The sequence below is a fragment of the Symphodus melops genome (assembly GCF_947650265.1).
Source record: "Symphodus melops genome assembly, chromosome: 1".
NCBI lineage: Eukaryota > Metazoa > Chordata > Actinopteri > Labriformes > Labridae > Symphodus > Symphodus melops.
Window position 1 is genome coordinate 40,479,588 of NC_136691.1, and position 21,124 is coordinate 40,500,711.

The window sequence follows — 21,124 nt, forward strand, 5'->3', positions numbered from 1 at the left end:
TTTGAGGTGAAGCAGCATTAGCAATTTTTAGCGTTTGGAAATGTCTGGCTACCCTGCTTCCTAAATGTGTGTAACAATGAGCCTCCTCTCTGCTTGTCAAAATATTTTGTCTTTTGTCCTGAAGAATCTGTTCACTTCAGTGAAGGGCTCCCTCAACAATGATGTGTGACAAATGGGGAAAGGCAATGTCGCCCCCTATTGGTGAAAATAAACAACTACAATTCACAACTTTTTCGCCAAATGCAATTAGGAAACAATACTTAAGATATTTCAGGGGATGGAAAAGTAGTTTTCACATCAATTTTATTCATGGAAAAGGAAAAACGTTTCTAAAAGTTTCTCCTTAAATCCGATTTCTGAAAAGACTAAACATTGAAATGCGTAGTCAATCTGCCCTTTGTGACAAAATGAGAGTTCTGTTTTCAAAGCTAACAAAGACATATTCATGGTATCTTGCTAATCGATGTCTGGATGAATGTGTGAAATCATCTTAAATGGAATTGTGCAAAGGAAAGTGGCAGACAAACACAATGAAGCATTTTGAGATTGTAGATTGGTATACTGTATATTTGTAAGTTTGTAAATACAGTAAATACAAAGAAAGTTCATCATAAAACAAACAGGTTAAGTTTAGAAAAAGAGAAGATCTTTGATGTGCTTTTTTATACATACATACAGATATTACAGAAGATTAAAACTGAAAGATTATTTTTATGTCATCTATATGTGGAAATGGTGTTTACTTTTCTTAAAATCTAGGACAAATTATTCTGAGACACAAGGCGACAAAATGTATGGAAAAACATCAGGAAAAGAACAAAAGACATCCATCTCACAGAGTGACAGAGACATACAGGTGTCAATACCAAGCCCTTTTCCTCAGCTTGTTTATCCTTATTAATGCTGTTTTGGTGGTTTAGGTAATTATGATAAATGTGCTCTGAGCCTGTCAGGAACAAATACAGTGCAACAAAATAAACTCAGGAAACACAGGAAGATGATTACAAAATGATGTCTCATACATTTTTCTTGATTATATATACCAGTCAAGATCAGAATATTATTATTTTTTTTTTTTTTTTTTTTTTTAACAACGTGACACTCACTGGAATGGTTGTTATACGTGTGGATCAAAAAGAGGAATATACACTTTAAAAATCTGTGTTTTTGTTCCTACTAGAAAAGCAAGTTTGTGATCATTTGTCACTGTCATTGATCCCTCCCACCAATATTCCTGTTCTGTCTCAAAAGGTAATAAGTTATTTTGGTCCAAGAAAAAATCTCGCTATTATATCCAAGCAAATGAGGCTGGGTAATTTCTTCACACTTGTGACAATGTTTAGTTTTTCAGGAAAAAAAGAAAACATCAAAATACAGATTCACACTTGTTCTTTATGCTGTCTACAAAAGAGAGTCACATTTTTCTTTATCCTTCCTCGAGAACATAGAGTCAAAGTTTCAGTGGGAGGATTAAGGTAAAAACATGAACAAACGTGATGGGAGATGGTGTCCCTGAGTGTCTGTTGTGTGTGTCTGTAGTGTATGTTTGAGTCTTCTAGTGTGTAGGTGTGTCTCTGCCTGTCTATATGGTCTCCACATAATTGGCAGGGAACAAGCCTTGACGGCCATCTTTGCTAAATCCCCTCCACCAGGCTTTGTCCACTGTTTCCACGTCTGTGATGATGTCACCTGGTTCAAAGGAGAGCTCAGATTCATCCTCTGTGGAAAACGCAAGATAACATGGTGAAGACCCACTAATCACAGTGTAATTATACTAAGTGGAGCCACTTTATGTGCACATTCGTAGTGATTACCCTCTAAATGACAGCTTACCTGCTTGGTAGTCATACAGAGCTCGGACGCACATTTGTTGCTTGGCTAAAACCTGAATAAGAGAGGAAAATGGAGAAAGGTTGTAATCATAAAATACAAGACGGATGAAAGATGAATGTCTCCAAAATATTGTATTTACCTCATTATAAAAAAGGCTAATGATTTTCCATAAAACCTGGTTAAATTAAATGTATTATTCTATACTGCTGATAACTATACAGTCATTCCTTTTACAATTATTCAGTCATTAATTGTACGAAAAAATATATATATATCTCCTTAGATTAAGGATGAGTCTAAATTTAAAGGTCAATAAATGATGGCTGTAGAACAGCCATAATTAAAGATGTTAATATATTTTAACCTGTAGAAAGGTCTACTAGACAATGACATCATTGTGCTCTGGGAAAACAATATTTCCATCATTATCACTTAATCCCATCCCTTTCTCTTGAATAAAAGTTAAGGCCTTCTTGTTCCTCTTATTAGAGGGATGTCTTTTTTTCTGAAGCAATTCATAGATATATTATCTATCATTCAGTACACTCATGCTATAACAAAAACATAGTATACATTGGATGTATACTGCAACTTGACTTGGTTAATGGAACCTACAACTGTGAGGCTGTATTTGTACTTTTTTACTCGGAGCCAAAGGGCATGGGGATGGGTGCTAAAGAATGGATAGCGATGTCAGAGAGTAGTGAGAGACACTAGATCAGGTCTTAGGATTTGGTCCTTTATTGATTTAAAACAAAATAAGATACATATTAAATGAAGGACATCAAATGTTCAACAATGTTTTAAAATAAAAAAAAGACTTTATTGGTTAATCGTTTCTAATAAGTAAAATGTGCTCTTCTGGAAACCGTACCTCTTGTCCATTTTCTGTGATCTCCTGTCCCTCTTCCGGAACATCATCCTCCTCCTCCTCCGCCGGATCGAGCACATCAAAGCACACAGCCAGCTCTGGTGAGCTGAGCTCAGTGTCAGATGGACTCAAAGATCGCTCTGAGGAAGACCAGAGTGAAAGGCATTCAGCACAGCGAGCAAAGAGAATCAAAATATTACTGTATGAATTATCATGTTCAAATTTGACCAAACCTATTCCATTTTGTTGCTGTGTGTCTCCATTAATGATCCCATTGGTGGACAGGATGACAGTCTCATGTTTGAGTTCTTGACAAATTGGTTTGGTATCTGAAACGTTATTAGATTAGACGTTCTTTGTTATTGTGTAAAATATAATCAAATGCCTTTTCAACTTCTGGCTACAGAGCAATTTTTTTCAAAATACATTGTTCATGAAAGTTAATAATACTGGTTCTAAAATATCAAAAACAAGTCAAAATAACAGGATACAAGAAGATGAGAGCTACCTCTGACAGCACACTCTTCTTTCTCCAAAGTGTCTGCAGTTTCAGGAGCCTTATTGTCGACTGATTGGTTATTCTCTTCTCCTTCCTTTGCCTCCTTTTCTTCTTGCACTTCATCCGCTGATACAACCTCCACTTCCGGTGAGGCCAGATCAGCTTCTAGTTTCACTCTGGCCTCCTCTTCCTCCTTGTCCTCGTCCTGCTCCTTCTCCTGCTCTCGCTCCGGCTCCTCTGGTTCTGATACACCACACAGCTTTGGTTGTGTTTCAACATGTTCTTCCTCTGGTTCTGCCACATCCTCCTCATCCTCTTCGTCCTCCTCCACCAGCACAGCCTGTACTTTGTAGCCAAAGTCTGAGACCAGCTCAATGTGCTTCTGAGTGGCTGTGACGAGGTCTGTCGATTGTAAATTATCATTATTCTCGAATCACTTAAAAACACATTTCATTTAATAAGCCTTAATGTGGTTCAAGACTTTACTGTAAGGCAGTGGTAGAAAACATAACTATAATGAACCAAAGTTCTGCACGTTACAGTGCAGCTTTGGCATGACTTGGAGTAAGTGTGGTTATTTGAGGAATATTTAATTGTAACTTGTCATTTCTTTAAAACAGTCCCCTTACTCATAGCCTTTGGTCTGCTTTATACAGTCTCGAGCAGTTTGTCTAGGTTTTGGCCGAAGAATTAAAGTAAATTAAGCCTGGACTATTTTTAAGGATCAAAGTTAAATTACCAAAACAAATAATGACTTTGGCAAGAGAACACTGCTGCTAAATATTGTGACATAACAATCAGAATTCTTAATATTCTCGTCCAGCCTACCTGTGTTCGTCTGTGGTCTCTCTGGAAGAGGACTTGTTGGAGCCTGTGGAGCAACACCGGGCTCAAAGCAGAAAGCTGTGTTCTCCGGCTGGGTTTGGGTGTTATTGAGCGTAGCAGTAAGAGTGTCTGCATGTCGTTCAGAAGTGTTGTCTAAAGAAGCAAAGAGAGTAGGGGATGCTGGAGGTGCAGAAGGTTGTGTGGGTGATTTAGGTTTGTTTTCAACAACAGCCTGAACTTGGCTGTTAGTTTGTGGGACACTGGGCTGGGCTGAGAAAGGAGGGATGGGGCGTAAAGGTGAGGTGGGTGGAGACAAGGGGGCTCTGGGCCGTTGTGTAGAAATGAGAGAGCGGAAGTCAGGGCTTGTAGGGGGGGATGTGGCACGGAAGAAGGGAGAGGGAGAAGCTCGGGAAAAGGGGGAGACCAAGGGAGAACTGTGAGGGGACGATGTTGTGCTCTCTTCAGCTTTGGAGAAAATGAATGCTGTGTCTGTCAGGCTGCGCTGGTATCGTCTGAAGGGTTTGCCTGGAGAGAAAGTTTGCATCAGGTGTCGATAAATAGCTTTTGTTTTTGCAATAACTTGCATGCAATGTTATTGCAGCTGATCCTTGCTTGTTTGGACTTTCCTACAATGTAGTACACACCTGAGCGGGAGGATCCAGGGCTTGTGGGACTTTGTGATGAGGAGGATGAGAGCTGCCTGAAGAACTCTCTCGGGTTCATGGAGCGCTGGGACACTAATGCTGCTGCTTCCTAGGTAGGTCAGGTACAGTTTTTTAAGTATCACTTTTTATAAAATAAATAAATACAAACGTGTCTTATATTTAGTTTTTGACAAATGTATTTTTTGCACGTTTGTTTATTATTATTTACATGTTTGTTCCTTAGGTTTATAGACATTTAGGACATACTTACTGCAGCTTTCTCTATGGACTCACTCCTTTTCAGACGAGCTCTCATGAACTCATCATGCTCTCTCTGCTGCTGCTCCTGCCAGCACAGAAGCACATAATGTCATTTATAATGAACACCAATTCAGTTAGCTAAAATTGGAGAAACTGTATCACAAAAAGTATGCAGTATCAGCATACTGTTTAACTCCATGAAAAGATGTCCAAAAGAACGTCGTGTGTTGCTATTTTAAGTGCTTTACATGAAAAGAAACCATTCAGTGTGTAAAATGCAGACACATACAGGTTACAAATATTAACCAGGTTGTAAAGATTAAATTATTATTCCTACCATAAATGTTACATAAAGCCTGTCTGATCAGTGGAGTGTAGTACTAATTGTTATGTTAATTCAGTCTGTGTCAAAAAGCAGATTTTGGCTCTTACGTGGCCTTTTTAGCATTTTTTTTTTAATGCTTCATGAAAGCTGTAAAGCGGATGTTTTCAACAGATGGTTCAGAGGGGCTAAAACATTGTGGGGTCTTTTTTTCTAATAAATGGGTGATGTCAAGCAAGAGTCGTCTTGGGTTTTATATTTTTAATGTGTTGGCTCTCACTGTACGTGGATAAAAGAAACCATCCTTGTTTGACCATCCTTCAAACCCACAATCCAGCGGAGCAACTGGTCAATAAACCATTAGGCCAAAAGGCCAAACAAATCACAGCTTGACCACTTATGCTACTCTAAAATCATTTTACATCCAATAACTGTATACGTTTTCACTCACCCATTTAAATTTCTCTTTCCCGCGCAGCTCTGCCTCTTGCTCTGCCTGTTTTCTTCTGACAGAACGCAAATTAAATAAAACACAATCAATAGCTAAAATATGGAGAGTATACCATCTACATGAGTGTACTTTTTTCTGCCTTGCTATACAAAATACAACCACTAGAGGGCACTATGGGTCCAACCTCTGCTCTTCAATCATTTGTAGCTTCTCGTTCATCTTTCGGTCTCTTTCTTCTGCATCCCGCTTTTCTTTTAAGACTCTTTCTTTTTCAAGTCGACGTCTCTCCTCTGTGGCTCGTCTCCGCTCCTCTTCTTTCCTCTCTTCCTCTTCACGCTGACACACACAACAAAACAATTCGAGAATTGTTTGATTTTATTCCACCTCACAAAAAGAAAATGTCTAAGGCAGTAACCATTCAGGTGAGCATTTTCAAATCATATGAATAAAATAGAAAGGATTCTTACCTCTGCACGTGCCCAGAATGAGTCTCTGTTTATTTGTCTCATCTCCATTGCAGCATTGGTTTTTCTATAATTTGTGCCCTTTAAGTAAATAGAATATTGCGTCGTAAATACTCAGCCTAAAGATTACTTATGTGACATTGAATTGCAATATAATATTACAATATAAATGATAGCATGATACAATATCATATCAAAGCAAAAGAAAAGAAAAACACTACAGTCACTTGGGACATAACCTGCAAACTGTGTTTCTCCCTTATTGTATCAGATATTTTATAGGCCTCCATGAAAGTGTCTGTCTCCATCTTGTGGGCAGATTAAGTTTTACGGGAGACTTACCACAATGTCCTCCTTCTCTGCAGACCTGGAGCTCTTCCTCACCCACTGTGCAGGAGTCTGGGCCTGGGCTTTGCTGAGCTCTTCTTTTACCTTCTCATCCATCACATCATCTACCTTTTCTGCACTGATGAATGCATGTGCTTCCTGAAACATGCAGGGGCAGGGAATGAGATGACAAGCCGAGGAAGACAGATGTGAATTTAATCCACTATTACACTGCTGTACTGTAGCCGCATACACAACCACACAGAGCTTAGAAATCCATACACACAGTCCCTGTGGTGGTTTTCTCTGGGTCTGACTTGAAGTTATGCAAGCTCAGAGCCAAAAAGTTGTGCAACTACTTCGGTTACACTGAATGTAAGAGAACAAAAAATACTCCCTGGCTTCAGTTGTGAGGAAAGGAATGCATTGGTTTGGATGGTTATGCATAGAAGGGAGGGAGATGGGGAAAAGTGAACAACAGGGGGTGAAAAGGGGGAAAAAGAGAGGGTGGGAGGATGGAGGGTGAAGGCATGTGGCTTTACAAAACAGTAGAAAAAGACAGTGCCTCAACTAATGTGCAAAACATGACAATCAAGCTTGAAGGACGTACCAGAATTTAAAGAAAAGGTTTTGATGGATCATATTTATTGTACACTCCTGCTCATGTGTCTTTCTGTCCCTTAATGTATTTGGTATGAGATGAACTTGTGCAATTTATTCTCAGCATGTATCTCTGAATGTATTTCTATTTACATGTGGTCAAGACCTCAGAATATTTTCCATTGGGTTGAGACAGTCCAGGCTTGTTGATGCAGAGCCAGGGCTGTCATCCTTCAACAGAAAACCACAGCTTTATCTCAGTGACAACACTGACACATACACTGAACAGAGCACCAAATGTGCCCTGTAATACATGTCAGTTCACTGTATAATCCATATCACTCTGGCTGTCACTGCCAACTGAACACACACAGGCAGGCAGACAGTCCACAGTGCTTCCGGGGCCACTGAGAATATCCCAGAACTAGAACTACAATATTCTCTGAAGCTTTGAAATGAAAAAACTGACCACTTGGGGGCAGCAACAATCAACCAGTTGAAACATTACTGAAATATTCCTCCAATCAAGTGTACTGACATAAAACATGAGCTATAACAGACACAACCAAATACAGACATGATGAAATGATGATGGAATCCAGGCTTTAAGTCATTAAATCTATGTTTTGTTTAGTTTTTACAATGTGATATCAATTTATTAACCATGTCGAATATTGATAAATGCTAAATAGCACAAACCAAATAGATTGTTGTATTCAGTTTGATTGGCAGTTAATAAACTGCATGTAATGAATATTCTGATGTATTGTGCAATATGTCACAATAAAATAAATGCAGAGGGATAGAGAGAAAGATGGATATACAGCTCTGTTGGGAAACCTGGGGAGAACTCTTATCCTGCCAATGAAGGATCCCTACAGTGCAAATACCCAATTAACGCTCTGTGACAGTGAAAACCAGGCTCCCCAGAACTATTATTCTATATATATATATATAGACGCTATATATGAGTGTCTCTGCTGCCAGCTTTTTACCGTGATATCTACTTAATTTTTTTGTTTAAATGTGGTTAATTTGTTTGTGTTTTATTTGAATCTACTCAATTGAAACAGGTTATTCTTTAGCAAATGATTTTAGTGAACTCTTTAATTAACTCAACTTTTAACAAAGTTAGATTTAATTAATAATAATGTGTGCAATCTGTTGCCTCAATATTATTGAGTAGTTATCTCTTTTTACAGTGTAGGGAGGAGGGGACCAGGGACAGAAGTTTTCCCTTACTAAATGATCTATTAATACTATCTTTCATTTCTTCCATAAGGTACAAGAAAAAAACGTTTAAATATTGAGGTTAATTGTTACATTAATTGATACTTTCATTAATGTATTTAATAAAAAGACATCAGGTAAATTCCTTGAGCCTTTTAAAGACTCAATATGTGGATTCACCACAGACATAGAGTGTGAAATAGGTCACATCTGCTGAATAATTTCGGAGACATAACAGCACAGTTATGTATTCATGTAAGATGTCTTTAGGTCAGGGTAATTCTGCAAATGCAAGCTATATGGTTGACAATGATGATGGTTCTTCCCTTAATTACCTCAAAGGAAAAAAATCAACAAATGAACCTGTAGATACTTGAATATCAAAATCATATTCTTTTCCAAAGTGTTCCACTTTCAGCTAAAAGACATCTGGCCTCGATTTGGTCCTAAATAAATCCTTTCTGTTCCCTGTTTGTTAACATGCACAGAGATTTGAGTTTGCAGTCAGAGAAGTGACAGCTGGTTAGTGTCATTGTTGTTACATGATATACTGATGTTGCAGTTTATGTTAATGTGTTTCTAAAAGTTAAAGGACCTAATTTCCCAACAATTCCTCCATAGTGATCTGATGTTCCTTACTCCATTAAATGTATTGACAATGTAATCCTTTAGCTTCAATTTTATAACCATTCATGAAAATGTACAGAGGCTCAGTGGTACACACACACATTTATTTGAATCTACTCAATTGAAACAGGTTATTCTTTAGCAAATGATTTTAGTGAACTCTTTAATTAACTCAACTTTTAACAAAGTTAGATTTAATTAATAATAATGTGTGCAATCTGTTGCCTCAATATTATTGAGTAGTTATCTCTTTTTACAGTGTAGGGAGGAGGGGACCAGGGACAGAAGTTTTCCCTTACTAAATGATCTATTAATACTATCTTTCATTTCTTCCATAAGGTACAAGAAAAAAACGTTTAAATATTGAGGTTAATTGTTACATTAATTGATACTTTCATTAATGTATTTAATAAAAAGACATCAGGTAAATTCCTTGAGCCTTTTAAAGACTCAATATGTGGATTCACCACAGACATAGAGTGTGAAATAGGTCACATCTGCTGAATAATTTCGGAGACATAACAGCACAGTTATGTATTCATGTAAGATGTCTTTAGGTCAGGGTAATTCTGCAAATGCAAGCTATATGGTTGACAATGATGATGGTTCTTCCCTTAATTACCTCAAAGGAAAAAAATCAACAAATGAACCTGTAGATACTTGAATATCAAAATCATATTCTTTTCCAAAGTGTTCCACTTTCAGCTAAAAGACATCTGGCCTCGATTTGGTCCTAAATAAATCCTTTCTGTTCCCTGTTTGTTAACATGCACAGAGATTTGAGTTTGCAGTCAGAGAAGTGACAGCTGGTTAGTGTCATTGTTGTTACATGATATACTGATGTTGCAGTTTATGTTAATGTGTTTCTAAAAGTTAAAGGACCTAATTTCCCAACAATTCCTCCATAGTGATCTGATGTTCCTTACTCCATTAAATGTATTGACAATGTAATCCTTTAGCTTCAATTTTATAACCATTCATGAAAATGTACAGAGGCTCAGTGGTACACACACACACACACACACACACACACACACACACACACACACACACACACACACACACACACACACACACACACACACACACAGTTAGACAGAGGGGGCTAGGGGCTTAATACAGTGCCTCATAAAATCCCAGAATCAACACTCACTGTTTAAAAAAATACAAAAACAAACAACAAGCATTCCACAGATGCTACCGCAGTTGACTGGGTGATGCCTTTATATGGAAACAAGTAAACCTAGAAGTCTTCTGAAACTCTCCCTGTACGATTGACACACTAAATAAACACAGCTTGAGGACCAGAGATGGCGAGCAGAACTTGCCGCAATATGGCAATGGACTGACTTTCTTATATGCTGAATACATTATGTTCCTGAATCATTAAAAAATACATGAGTTTGCTCCCTCTATTCTCTCGACTTGTTGTCTGTACTCTAAACCACTTGAGGCAATTATGTTTACTCAGGGTTGCAACACAAACAATGGAGCCTTCAAGCCAAAACTCAGCTTCCCCTCGCCCCCCTCTGCAGTGACAGCACAGACAGAAAAGCGGAAAGTGGACTCAGAACAGGAAACCCTCAAAACAATACAAAGTAAACTAGTGTGTAAATATAGAGTCAGTGAGTACAAAGTCTGAGGGATAAAGCCCAAAAGAACAAACACTTTAGCAGGGAACACAAGGAGTACCATGTACATTTACAATGGTTTCATGTATTCAACTGCTTTTGTCCATCCTTGAAGCTAAAATAGTCACAGTGGAATATTGGCCATACTGTACTTTTTTTTCTAGGCCAAACATACAAAACAAACAAACTACTAAGTGAATTAGACGTCCCCCTATTTAGGAGATATGGCACATCTTGATCTAGTATACCTTGAAGAAGTTTTTGATGGCTGGAATGTGGCCGGCACACTCTGTCTTTCTGTATTCCTCCACATTTTGGCCGACCTGCAGACAAAAACAGGATGTAGACACTTACATTCATGTCATACCTCCCTCTGAGGGGACGTGAAAAAAGAAAAGGGAAGAGAGGAAGAGGAACAATAGGATCTAGGGTTGTTTGTTTTTTTTCATGAAACGTACATTAAAATAAATGGCTCTCAAACTCAATTTTCATTACTTAAAACAGCCAAGATTAAAGATTCAAGATGAACTTTATTTGTCACACAAGGTGGGACATTTTTCTTGGGCTCGTCACCCATGCTGCAGCCATAAAAAGAAAATTGTCATGATCCGGTGATACAGTGTACATTTTTGCATTTATAAAAGTGTCTAAAAAAAGTCTAAACAAATCCAAACTTTGCATGCTGCCACCTCAAGCGGCGACAAACACTATATTTCAAACCTTTTTTCCTAATTCCGTTTCACTATAACATAATATCTGCTTATGCTCCAAAGCCTACAAGGATTGTCATGTCTATCTTTGTCATTGAAAACTAGATTTTTCAATCAATCAGAGACATGTAAAACTCCCACAACTTTCTGACAAATAACACATATGGCCAAACTAACATTTGAGTATTTGAACATGACCTGTGAGCATTCATGAGCCTAGAGCATCAGGCTCATGAATTCCCTCAGATTACAAATAAACCATAAACCTATGTCAAAACAGGGCCATACAATGTGAATAAGCCAAGTGGTTTAGGATTTTTTCAAGGCATTTTACAGATTAAAAAGGTACATAGATATTTCAGTATGTGACTACATAAGACTTTAAACCCATTATCTTTGGACTGATGAATGACTTTGTCGTGGCCAAAGAATGCAAGTCTGTTGGTGCATGACTGTGTGCTCACGTCAAATAAGCATGTGTTTTGTTCTGTCTTTTGCACTGTTATGTCCTTAATAACACTTATGACCTTCGGCTTAGGAGCCTGTCTGCCACTCACCCAACTGATCAGAACAATGCGGGGTCCTCCAGTCTCCATGCTGCTCACTTTGCACAGTCCATATTGAGGCTTAGAGACATGAAACTTCTCTGCCAGCTCTGCCACACCACCCGCTGTCAAAGAGACACAAATAGGAACAAGTTGGTGAAAATGAAGGGAAATAACTAGTATATATACCAGTATACTATATATCTATAATATATATATATATATATATATATATATATATATATATATATATATATATATATATATATATATATATAAGACTTTTACAACTATTGCCTTGAGGCAAAAAAATTAAGATGCTTTTCGTTAATTCATAGGGTTTAAAATACACAATTAGCAGTTCAAACAAACTTCATCTGTTATGAAAGTCTTCATGCCTTACCTCCTGAGTCTGCCAGTTTGAGCTTGTTGGTGAGTCCATCATATGTGAATATTGCCCTGTGGACAAAGAAACACACAAATAGTCAGCTATAAATGAACAATATATAAGCTATATAAAAAAAGTATTATTGCATTCAGGAAAATGTGTCAAGAAAACATCATTTTAGTTTTCTGGATATAGTTTGTTCTGGATTTCTGTTGCCAAATTGTAAGGGCTCGTCAAAAAATTCATATCCTTGCATGAGAATGTGGACAGCTGGTTACATGATGTTTTCTGACACATACAGGCACGCACACATAGCCAGATGTGTAACCGCACATACTTTGTCCAAACCATGAAGAGCCTCCCTGCAGTGCAAATCATCTCTACCATGCACTAACAAAAATGAATAATCTTCAGCTGTGACACGCACTTGTTCACTTTCTAACCTTTGCTTTCCAGTGACCTTTACAGTGCAGCTGTAAAACAGGAAGGTGCTCAGCAGCACAAACCTTTCAATCATTGTGTAAGTTTCAGATGGATGGTTCCTGAAAGTTTATTAAACGCTGTTCACAGCTAAAGGCTTTTTGACATTTTGCAGGTGAAAACCTGCCCTACCACACCCTCAGTCAGTCAAACTGCAGGTCACAGTATCAACTCAACAACTCATGTTTCAAGGGGCCACTGAGATACAACTCCCCTGCTGAACAAACTAAGAGCAGAGTGTTTGCTTTAAATAAGCTACATTTAGGTGCAAAACAGTACACAAATTAGTGGTATAATCAGTCATAAAGATACAAACAAAGAGACAATTTAGTTTATGTTTGTTAGCCTGTATATTGTGCTCGGGTGCCTCCCAAAACAATTGGAACAATTGGAATCCCCAGTTAAGAGATTATCCTGAGTCATTTGCATTATATGAATTTAATATTTGCATTTGTGAATTTTAGATTTGTCATTGCACTAGTACTTTACAGTAAGTGGCCTACCAGATACAACACTGAATAAAGTATTACTTTTTTTTATAAAAGGGTTTTCAACAGTCTTCTTTGTCACCATAAAGATGTTAGGATTTATCAGTATTATTTCAAGAACAAACAGACCATGTGTTTAAAACTCCACAAGTCCAAAATATGCCCTGTGACATGTCATGCTTGCCGTAAAATGTAAGCAATATTCATGTGTGTGTTTTTTAACCCAACTGGGGGTAAATGTGTGCGTGAGTGACTTTACAAGGCCGCCTGAAAAGAGACGAATTAGTGAAGCTTCATGGGACTGTGTGTGTGTGTGTCTGTGTGTGAGCACAAATATGTGCTTGAGAAAGTGTGTCTCCATGGGGGGGGGGTCAATAACATCTGGAGCTGGGCAGTGAGAGTAAAAGGGCAGGAGCAGCTATTACAATGGGCCAAAGGTGAACAGGCTGTATAATGGTGAATGTGTGATAGGAGGAGGGAGTGAATGAGGTTCAGACTGAAACACAGAAAGGGGGGGGGGACAATAAGGGTATTAATATACTATAGAGAAGCTACATTAATAACAACAAATGTTTATCAATCAAGCCTTGCTCAGTAAGCAAATCTTTTTCGCTGAAACAAAAAAGTCTCTGTCTGTCAGAAGAAAAAAGTCAGACAAAGTCAATCACTGTGTCTAAGTGTGTGTGAGGGTGCTGAGGGCACAATAACCACATTGTATGCCATATTGAGCAATTTGTATGCAGACCCTGAGTATGGGCGGCTGGGTAATTTTTCTATTCTTCTTAAATATCGACAATTGTTTTCTGTGTCTATAATGTCGTCAGGCAAATGCAACATTCCAGATATAATATAAGGCAATTTGTGAAAAAAAAAACTTTAGAAATTTGTAACCAACATTCTCCACTCCCCAATTAGCCTCACTAGCATCCAGAGCCTATACACCAATCCACATTGGTGTTCATACATTCCTAAAGGTCACCATTCATGAGCAGTCAAGGTCAAAGGTTGCTGATCCTCTGATTGCATGTGCAAATTCTCCACGCACATAGAACAGGTTTGCACATGTCAAAAAAGTGTATTGTGGTAGACTTATTTTAACAGCAGCGCTTTATCAATGTGTAGTTAGCCAAATCTTTGGGCATTTTAAGTATGGTCAGAATCTATAAAATCTGTTTTTTACCAAAAAAGAGCCATCACTCATAACTTGTCTGCCTTGATCAAGGAAATATATCTCCTTTTTAAACTCTATTTTCAATGTTTGTTCAACCCTATGAATAGATGCTATCTGAGTATTTTTGTACAGGGAATCAGGAACCCTATTTCCTGAAATAATTGTTGACAATACAAGTGTACATCACACTGATCCTTAGCTGGAATGGTGTACAGCTTTGAATGAATTAACATCCTTCTTCATTTCTTGAACTCTGAAGAGTTTAGCTCTAATTTGATGCATTTGTAGCAGCAGCAGTATTCGTAGTAACAAAATCTCAAACTGCAAGCAGACAGACCCCTACTCCATCTCACATGTAGGCTTCGTACAAACCAAACAGGCTGATGAGAAAAACACACGGCTGTGTCTGTACTCAAGCCCACCTCCAACCTCAGCCAGCTATGACCTCAGCTCTGACAGAGGGAGGGACAGAGGGTGTAGGAGAGAAAAGAAGAAAAGAGAAGAGGCATTATAAATGAAGGGAGTGAGGCCATCATTGAGGGGAGTGAAGAGCATAAAAAAGAAAGGGGTGGGGCAAAGAGAAGGAAAAATTACATCATGTTCTGAAAAAAATCGACCACATTTTCTAAAAACTAACAATTAATGAGGAATTCATTCTGTGCAACACTACCACAGCAAACAACCCAAATTTAAAGGAACAAATAAAGCACAAATCAACTAAGATAAAGACAAACATGAAGTATACAAAAGCAAACACATACACGCTGTAAGCTCTAGCCAGTAACAATGGTTTGTCTTTAACCACCACAGTAATACCTCCAAACATTATAGGCGTTACCACTTGAAGATGAACATGACAGAAACAGCTGCTCAGCTCTGGTGGAAAAACTGCCTTGTTTTCACTCATCCAGGCTTCATGTACACCAGTGTGTGAGCATGGCATTAGAGGAAACATGGGAACATAATGTACACCCTCTTCTTTTATTGTGTGGTCTACAAAGATTTCCATTCCCTCTTCCATCACAAAGAACCAATAATAACACATGTGGACCCAGAGCCAATAACAATATCTCATATTTCACTTTACTATTCTTACTCACCACAAATAATGCTCATATCTTGCAATCATTATTACTACAAATGTATTATTCTGACCCCAGTCTCTTATAACACATATTGCTTTCCCTTCAACTTCTAATCCTGGTGTGTATAACATACCTCTTTCACAAACTAAAGTGATGAGCAACTAATCTTCTCTCCCTCGTCCCCACAATTCTTTCTCTCTGTTTATCTTTGACAGTTAGATCTCGTGGGCTCATAGGTTGTTTAATTCAGTCCATCTTTGCCAGATGGGGAGATATGAGAGATTTGTGGCCGAGATATGATTGTGCATGAAGAGAAGTATATGACAAAATGGAAGAGAGGTTGGAAGCTCAGAATTTACTGCCAAAATTAAGGTCTCCATCGGATCTGTTCTTTTTTCTTGCCCTTACCTTTTAACATATTGCAAAAGCATCCACAGTGGTCCAACAGACTCTCATGGAAGGCATTTGTCAAGATAGGTGATATTAAAAGCATACTCTGTTGAATGCATATTTCATGCTCATACTCCTTTTGCCTCCAACAAGCTTTTCTGTTCACTTCAATTGCAATCATGTGTTTCTCTTCTCCTTGCTAAGACCCCCAACTTCTTACTCTTGGCTGGAAGCTGACCTGGGCCCTCAGAGCTATTTTTAGCCTGTCTACCTCTCCGTCTGAGTTGGAGAGTGGGGGGAACTCAGAGACATCCCCTGTGCACACAGCACTCATTTCCTCTCGCCAAACATGGGCAAAAAAGTCCAGCCAATCGTAATTCTGAAAAAGCAGTTTTCCCCCCCTGTTCGACATGTTACTAATATAGTGTCCATGCGGCCACCCCAGCAGCACTCACATTCTTCTGTCCGTCTGGACTGCAGTAACATGTGGCGGTTTATGGGAAGATGTTAAGAAATGTGAGTAAGAAACCAAATGATGGAATCATTGAGCAATTGAGAAGAAGAGAAACAGACAAATAAAGAATAGAAAAACGTTTGGTTTGGTTTAAAGGCCTGTAAATTTCATGATGCATCCAATCAAACGCCATGACTTCAAATCTGACACTGGATACCAAAAAGACACTTGAGTAATGTTATGATGAAATATGTTGATGGGTTCACTCAGAAATGTAAAACATCTAATCCTTCTATTAGGGTTTTATCTTTTATTTTAAGTTGATCAATACACAGAAAACAATGCAGAATATTCAATATTAACCAGGATTCTGTTACTTGAAACATGAATTACACTATGATGTAGACTGACGAAGGAGGATGTTTATGTTAACACTGTGCTGTTCTTTCTTAATATTTCACAATGACTCAGAGAATGATTGCTCAAACAAACAATGGAGACACAATAATGACAAAATGTGCAACAATCTCTTTTGAAAAACAGCTAGGGAAGGTTCAATGGAAAATAGAGATTAAAAAAAAAAAAATCGTCTTGGTCCCCATACTCATGGCTCTCTGCATTGCTCCAGATTTCAGTCAGGTGCCCTACAGAGAGTGGGCTGTAACCTGTAATCCCAACAGACCAAGCTACAGGGCCCCTTAATAAGATCTGCAGAGCAAGAGGGGATAGAAACATGGCACCAAAAGACTCCCAGAGGAAAGCTTAAAATTACATAGGTGAAGTAATATTTAAAAATGAAATGTAACTTCCGTTTTCACATTAACATTAACTTTGAAATGTATTTTGGAGCAAAAAAAAAAAATCATTGAGGTGCTCATAGTCATGAGACACACAGTGTTCAAAAAGCCAAGACAAAAGATCACGAGCATAAGCCAAACATTCTCAGGTAGTAGTTAATAATCCAAGGTGTGATATCTCATTCAGTCATTTCATCCCAAGTTTGTACTCAACATGCCCCTCTCCCTGTCATTTTTGATTGAGAAGGACTAAGCAAAATAACATAAACAAGCATATTCTTATGATAAAACATAGACTGTCTGGTCTCCTGTACATGTATTACTGTGCCAGGAGTAAAGTTGGCTCTGGGAAAATGTCTTACATTAACCTAGCAGAGGCTCTGGGTGAGGGTTATGATGTGATGCTGGTGCCTAGCACAGAAACCTTGATCCAATTATCGAACCATGCCAAGCCCCAATCAACACCATTAGCACCAGCCAACTGGACTGTAAGCATATCCCACTTGACACGCACACACACACACACTCACAGTAGATGAAAGGATTATATTGACTCTTTCTTAACTGTCTAGAATTTTCAGTTTTTTTACACCTATTATTACTGATACTATAATGAAAGATAAGGAAGTAAGCATAAAACCAGCTATACATCACGTTAAAGCCACCTGCCTGTAGAAGTCCAACAAACAGAGATGTAACAACTACCCAAAACGTTTCAATGACCCAAAATGTACAGTGATGAAAAAAATGTAATAATCCAAAATGTAATAGCTGGTTGACAATGTAACAAATTGCTGAGCTCAAAACATAGTTATTTCTTGCCCAAAATGTAACAAGTTGTTAAATTATCAGGAAAAAATTTTTTGCCTGTCTGATAATATAATAACTGACTGACAAAAAGTTATAATGTTTTTGGCTCAGCATTTTGTTACATTATCAACCAGCTATTACATTTTGGATTATGTTACTTTTTTTTTTAAATTGCATTTTGGGTCATTGTTACATTCCGGGCTCTTACTTATCTCAAGAAACATACAAATGTAGACATCACATAGACTTGTCATGCTGGTTTCTGCTTAATTTTAATGTCTTACTGTATCAAATACAAATTGAAAACGCAAGCAATGATGAAGGGCCTGAAGCATCCCGTGCATGTCAGGGTGTGTTGCAACCACTGTAGTGCAATGGCGAGACGTGGCCACGTAGCAGGCCTTACTGTTTGATGTATGTAAAATTGGAAGTTTGACAATACACCAAGGCCACGCCCTTTGGTGTAAAATCGTGCAGAGCACAACGGGAGATCTTAAACATGTCAAGAACACACTGACACTGAGTTTGCAATGATCGGATGAACCCCCTTGGACAAGTTCAGTTAAATAGGTAACCTGTGAAATGTGAATTTGAGCCATTTTTCTTGCATTCAAAATAAAATGGCAGACTTCCTGCAATGTTTTCACTATGGTTGTAGGAGGTTTTTATGTAGGACCTGACATGCTTAATGTGTGTAAAAATGGTCATGTATGAAGGACAAAAAAACATCTATGGGGAGGCCTTTTTGAAAATGTTTCTTATTTGCCACGCGCTTCGACGAAATAACATGTAGAGCACAATTTAATATGTTCAACATGACTAGAACTCTAGAGTCACACTGAATTTGGTCAATCTAATAAACACTTTTGGAGGGGTTCGTTGAAATAGGTATCCTTTAAACGGCATTGTTTTTACTTTCAAAAAATCCTAGTGGACTTCCTGTTGAAATTAAAGCCAAGCGCTCAATGACTTTTTTGTAGGTCTTGATTTGATTAACGTAAAAAAAAAAATCATTTGTGTAATTAAAAAAAACAATTGTGTGTCGTCAAAAGGGGCACCCTTGAGCCATTTTGCTAACTTTTTCGACGAAAATATAACATTTTTCACCAGACATGATGACCTAAAAATGTTTCATTCACATTTAGGCCCTCAAAAATGGCTGCAAAGTGGCCAAAGAATAAAAACAAAAGGGTCCTTTACACTGTCAGTGCTTCAGGCCCTAATCAAGCAATGTAATAAGCGTGCAGGGCTCTTTGACCTGCAGACACACACTAATCCAAAAATGACTGCCTGCTCTTCGTGCTTCAAATATTTCTGTACATTTCTGACAGTAGTGAGACATAATGGAGGGAAAATTTGACCTTATATGAATCATCCAAAGTCACAACTGTTTTTGCCTTCTTTACAGCATTGGTAAACATTGGTACTAACTTTTCATGTTAGTTTATAAATGATTGGTTTCTACTTGCACATTGTGAATAAGTAACACATCTAGATGCCCAAACTGTTTTTATACTAAGATATCAGAGAATGTGCAATAAAGTTGCATAAATAAACGCCTCAAGAAACAGATAGTTGTGTAAGTCAATGTTCAATGTAAGTTGCCGTCATATTTGCCCCATAAGGAAAGTTTCTCAGATCCTTTGAGTATTACTCACTCATCTGTGTATTATTTGACTGGGTGGAGGACACAGCAGACTCCTCTAGAGACTATTACAGACCACTGCAGCTATTTGGCCTGAAGAAAAGGGTAAATAGTAAAACAAATGACAGAGGCCCAGAATGACAAATTATAAGAAGGAAAAGAAAGTGTAGGTTAATTAAATTCAGTAGAATTTAGGGGGAAAGACAGACAGCACATGATATCAGCAGAGAGTGAGGGAGAGACTGGAAGGAATGCTGACAGTAGGAGGGGAGGGAGGAAAAACTTCTCTTCTCAGCAAAACACAGAGCCAGAGAAGTTTACAATATGACAAACCAAACAAATAAGTAATTAAATCTCTGCCAAGGAGCAGTGAGAGGAAGAAGTCTTCTGAGGCGGATGGAAAAGAGCGAGGGATGGACAAAGGCAGAAAGAGACACAACAAACATGCTGCTGTGTGGCGAGATGTCCATTCAAAACCTTGTGCAACAACAATGACACGATATACGTAAATCAGGAGATGAACTGTGAGGCAGAGTTAGGTGTTGGATCCATCTGTCTCCTATTACAGCTATGGCTTGATCCACTGTTAACATTAGTCTGTTATTGTATAAACAGAGCTGCACACATAGTAATAAACTATCACATTTCTCTCTGTGTCACCAAATCGTGGCGTTACATTGTAACCTTGGTTCTCTTGGTTCCACCCCCTTACATTATATGTACGTTGTACATATAACATCAACAAAACAACCTACTAGTTAGGCGTCTGTGAAGACCAAGTGGAGACAAACAACTTGCCCCAGAGCATTCCCCACCTTGATGTTGGCTGGGCTCATCCACCACTGGAGAGCACTATCGAGCCTCAGAGAGACAACCGCCCTTAACCGGTGGGATCTCCGTGGTTGCAAAGCCCTGACCTGATAGAAATATTTGTACAGGTTGAATGTATAAGAGGGCAAGAGGAACCACCACCATGGCAGCCATGAGACCCATTAGATGAAGGCAGAAACCCCAAGTGACCTTGGAATGCAGCCGGAAGTGACCATGGTAACATCCGAAGGACTGCAATCTCTCTGGTGTTAGCGAAATGGTCGCCCTCCTGGAGTCCAGAACCATGCCCAGACATGTAGCGACTGGAGAAGGCTAGAGTGTGCTTTTCTTGTGGGTCAGTTGGAGACCCAACCCCTGAATGTGGTTCAGGAAGAGAGCCAGAGTCTCCCTCTGAGGACGCACCCCCCAACACGTTATGGTCTCAGCCAGCGTGCTAGCCGGTGTGCCGCTAGCAATACTGTGGCTGGACTTAACAATGCTTCAACCCTGATGCCGACAAAGACAGCCTGCGCTCGGCACGTGTCCTCTGAACGCGTCAGCACACAAACTGTAAGCAATACGACCGCGAGGACACGATGCCGCTGCAGCTGCTAAGACACCGTGATCGGCTCGGTTGGTACAGTCATCCTGCTGTTGGCCGACTGCCGTCTGCACTCAGCATGGGTACCCATGGGCACGTAAACTCACGGCACCAAAAGCAAAACGCTGTTCAGGGGACACAGTCGCCAACAAGGCTTCCTCTTCT

At 38.8% G+C, this 21,124-nt stretch overlaps 1 protein-coding gene across 1 annotated transcript in view; it reads right to left on the reverse strand.

Annotated features, from left to right (window-relative positions):
* Positions 1-538: 538 nt before the first annotated feature.
* Positions 539-21,124, reverse strand: part of LOC306841792 (uncharacterized protein) — a 29,314-nt gene continuing 8,728 nt past the window's right edge. Inside the window, exons 2-16 of the mRNA XM_079371780.1 lie at positions 12,244-12,299; positions 11,853-11,965; positions 10,834-10,908; positions 6,513-6,656; positions 6,174-6,251; positions 5,891-6,042; positions 5,707-5,761; positions 4,944-5,018; positions 4,673-4,781; positions 4,032-4,553; positions 3,213-3,605; positions 2,938-3,033; positions 2,708-2,844; positions 1,834-1,885; positions 539-1,719 (exon numbers count right to left, since the gene is read on the reverse strand). Of these exons, the coding sequence (XP_079227906.1) occupies positions 1,583-1,719; positions 1,834-1,885; positions 2,708-2,844; positions 2,938-3,033; positions 3,213-3,605; positions 4,032-4,553; positions 4,673-4,781; positions 4,944-5,018; positions 5,707-5,761; positions 5,891-6,042; positions 6,174-6,251; positions 6,513-6,656; positions 10,834-10,908; positions 11,853-11,965; positions 12,244-12,299 (2,194 nt within the window). The 3' untranslated portion in view covers positions 539-1,582. The remainder of the gene's footprint in view (positions 1,720-1,833; positions 1,886-2,707; positions 2,845-2,937; positions 3,034-3,212; positions 3,606-4,031; positions 4,554-4,672; positions 4,782-4,943; positions 5,019-5,706; positions 5,762-5,890; positions 6,043-6,173; positions 6,252-6,512; positions 6,657-10,833; positions 10,909-11,852; positions 11,966-12,243; positions 12,300-21,124) is intronic.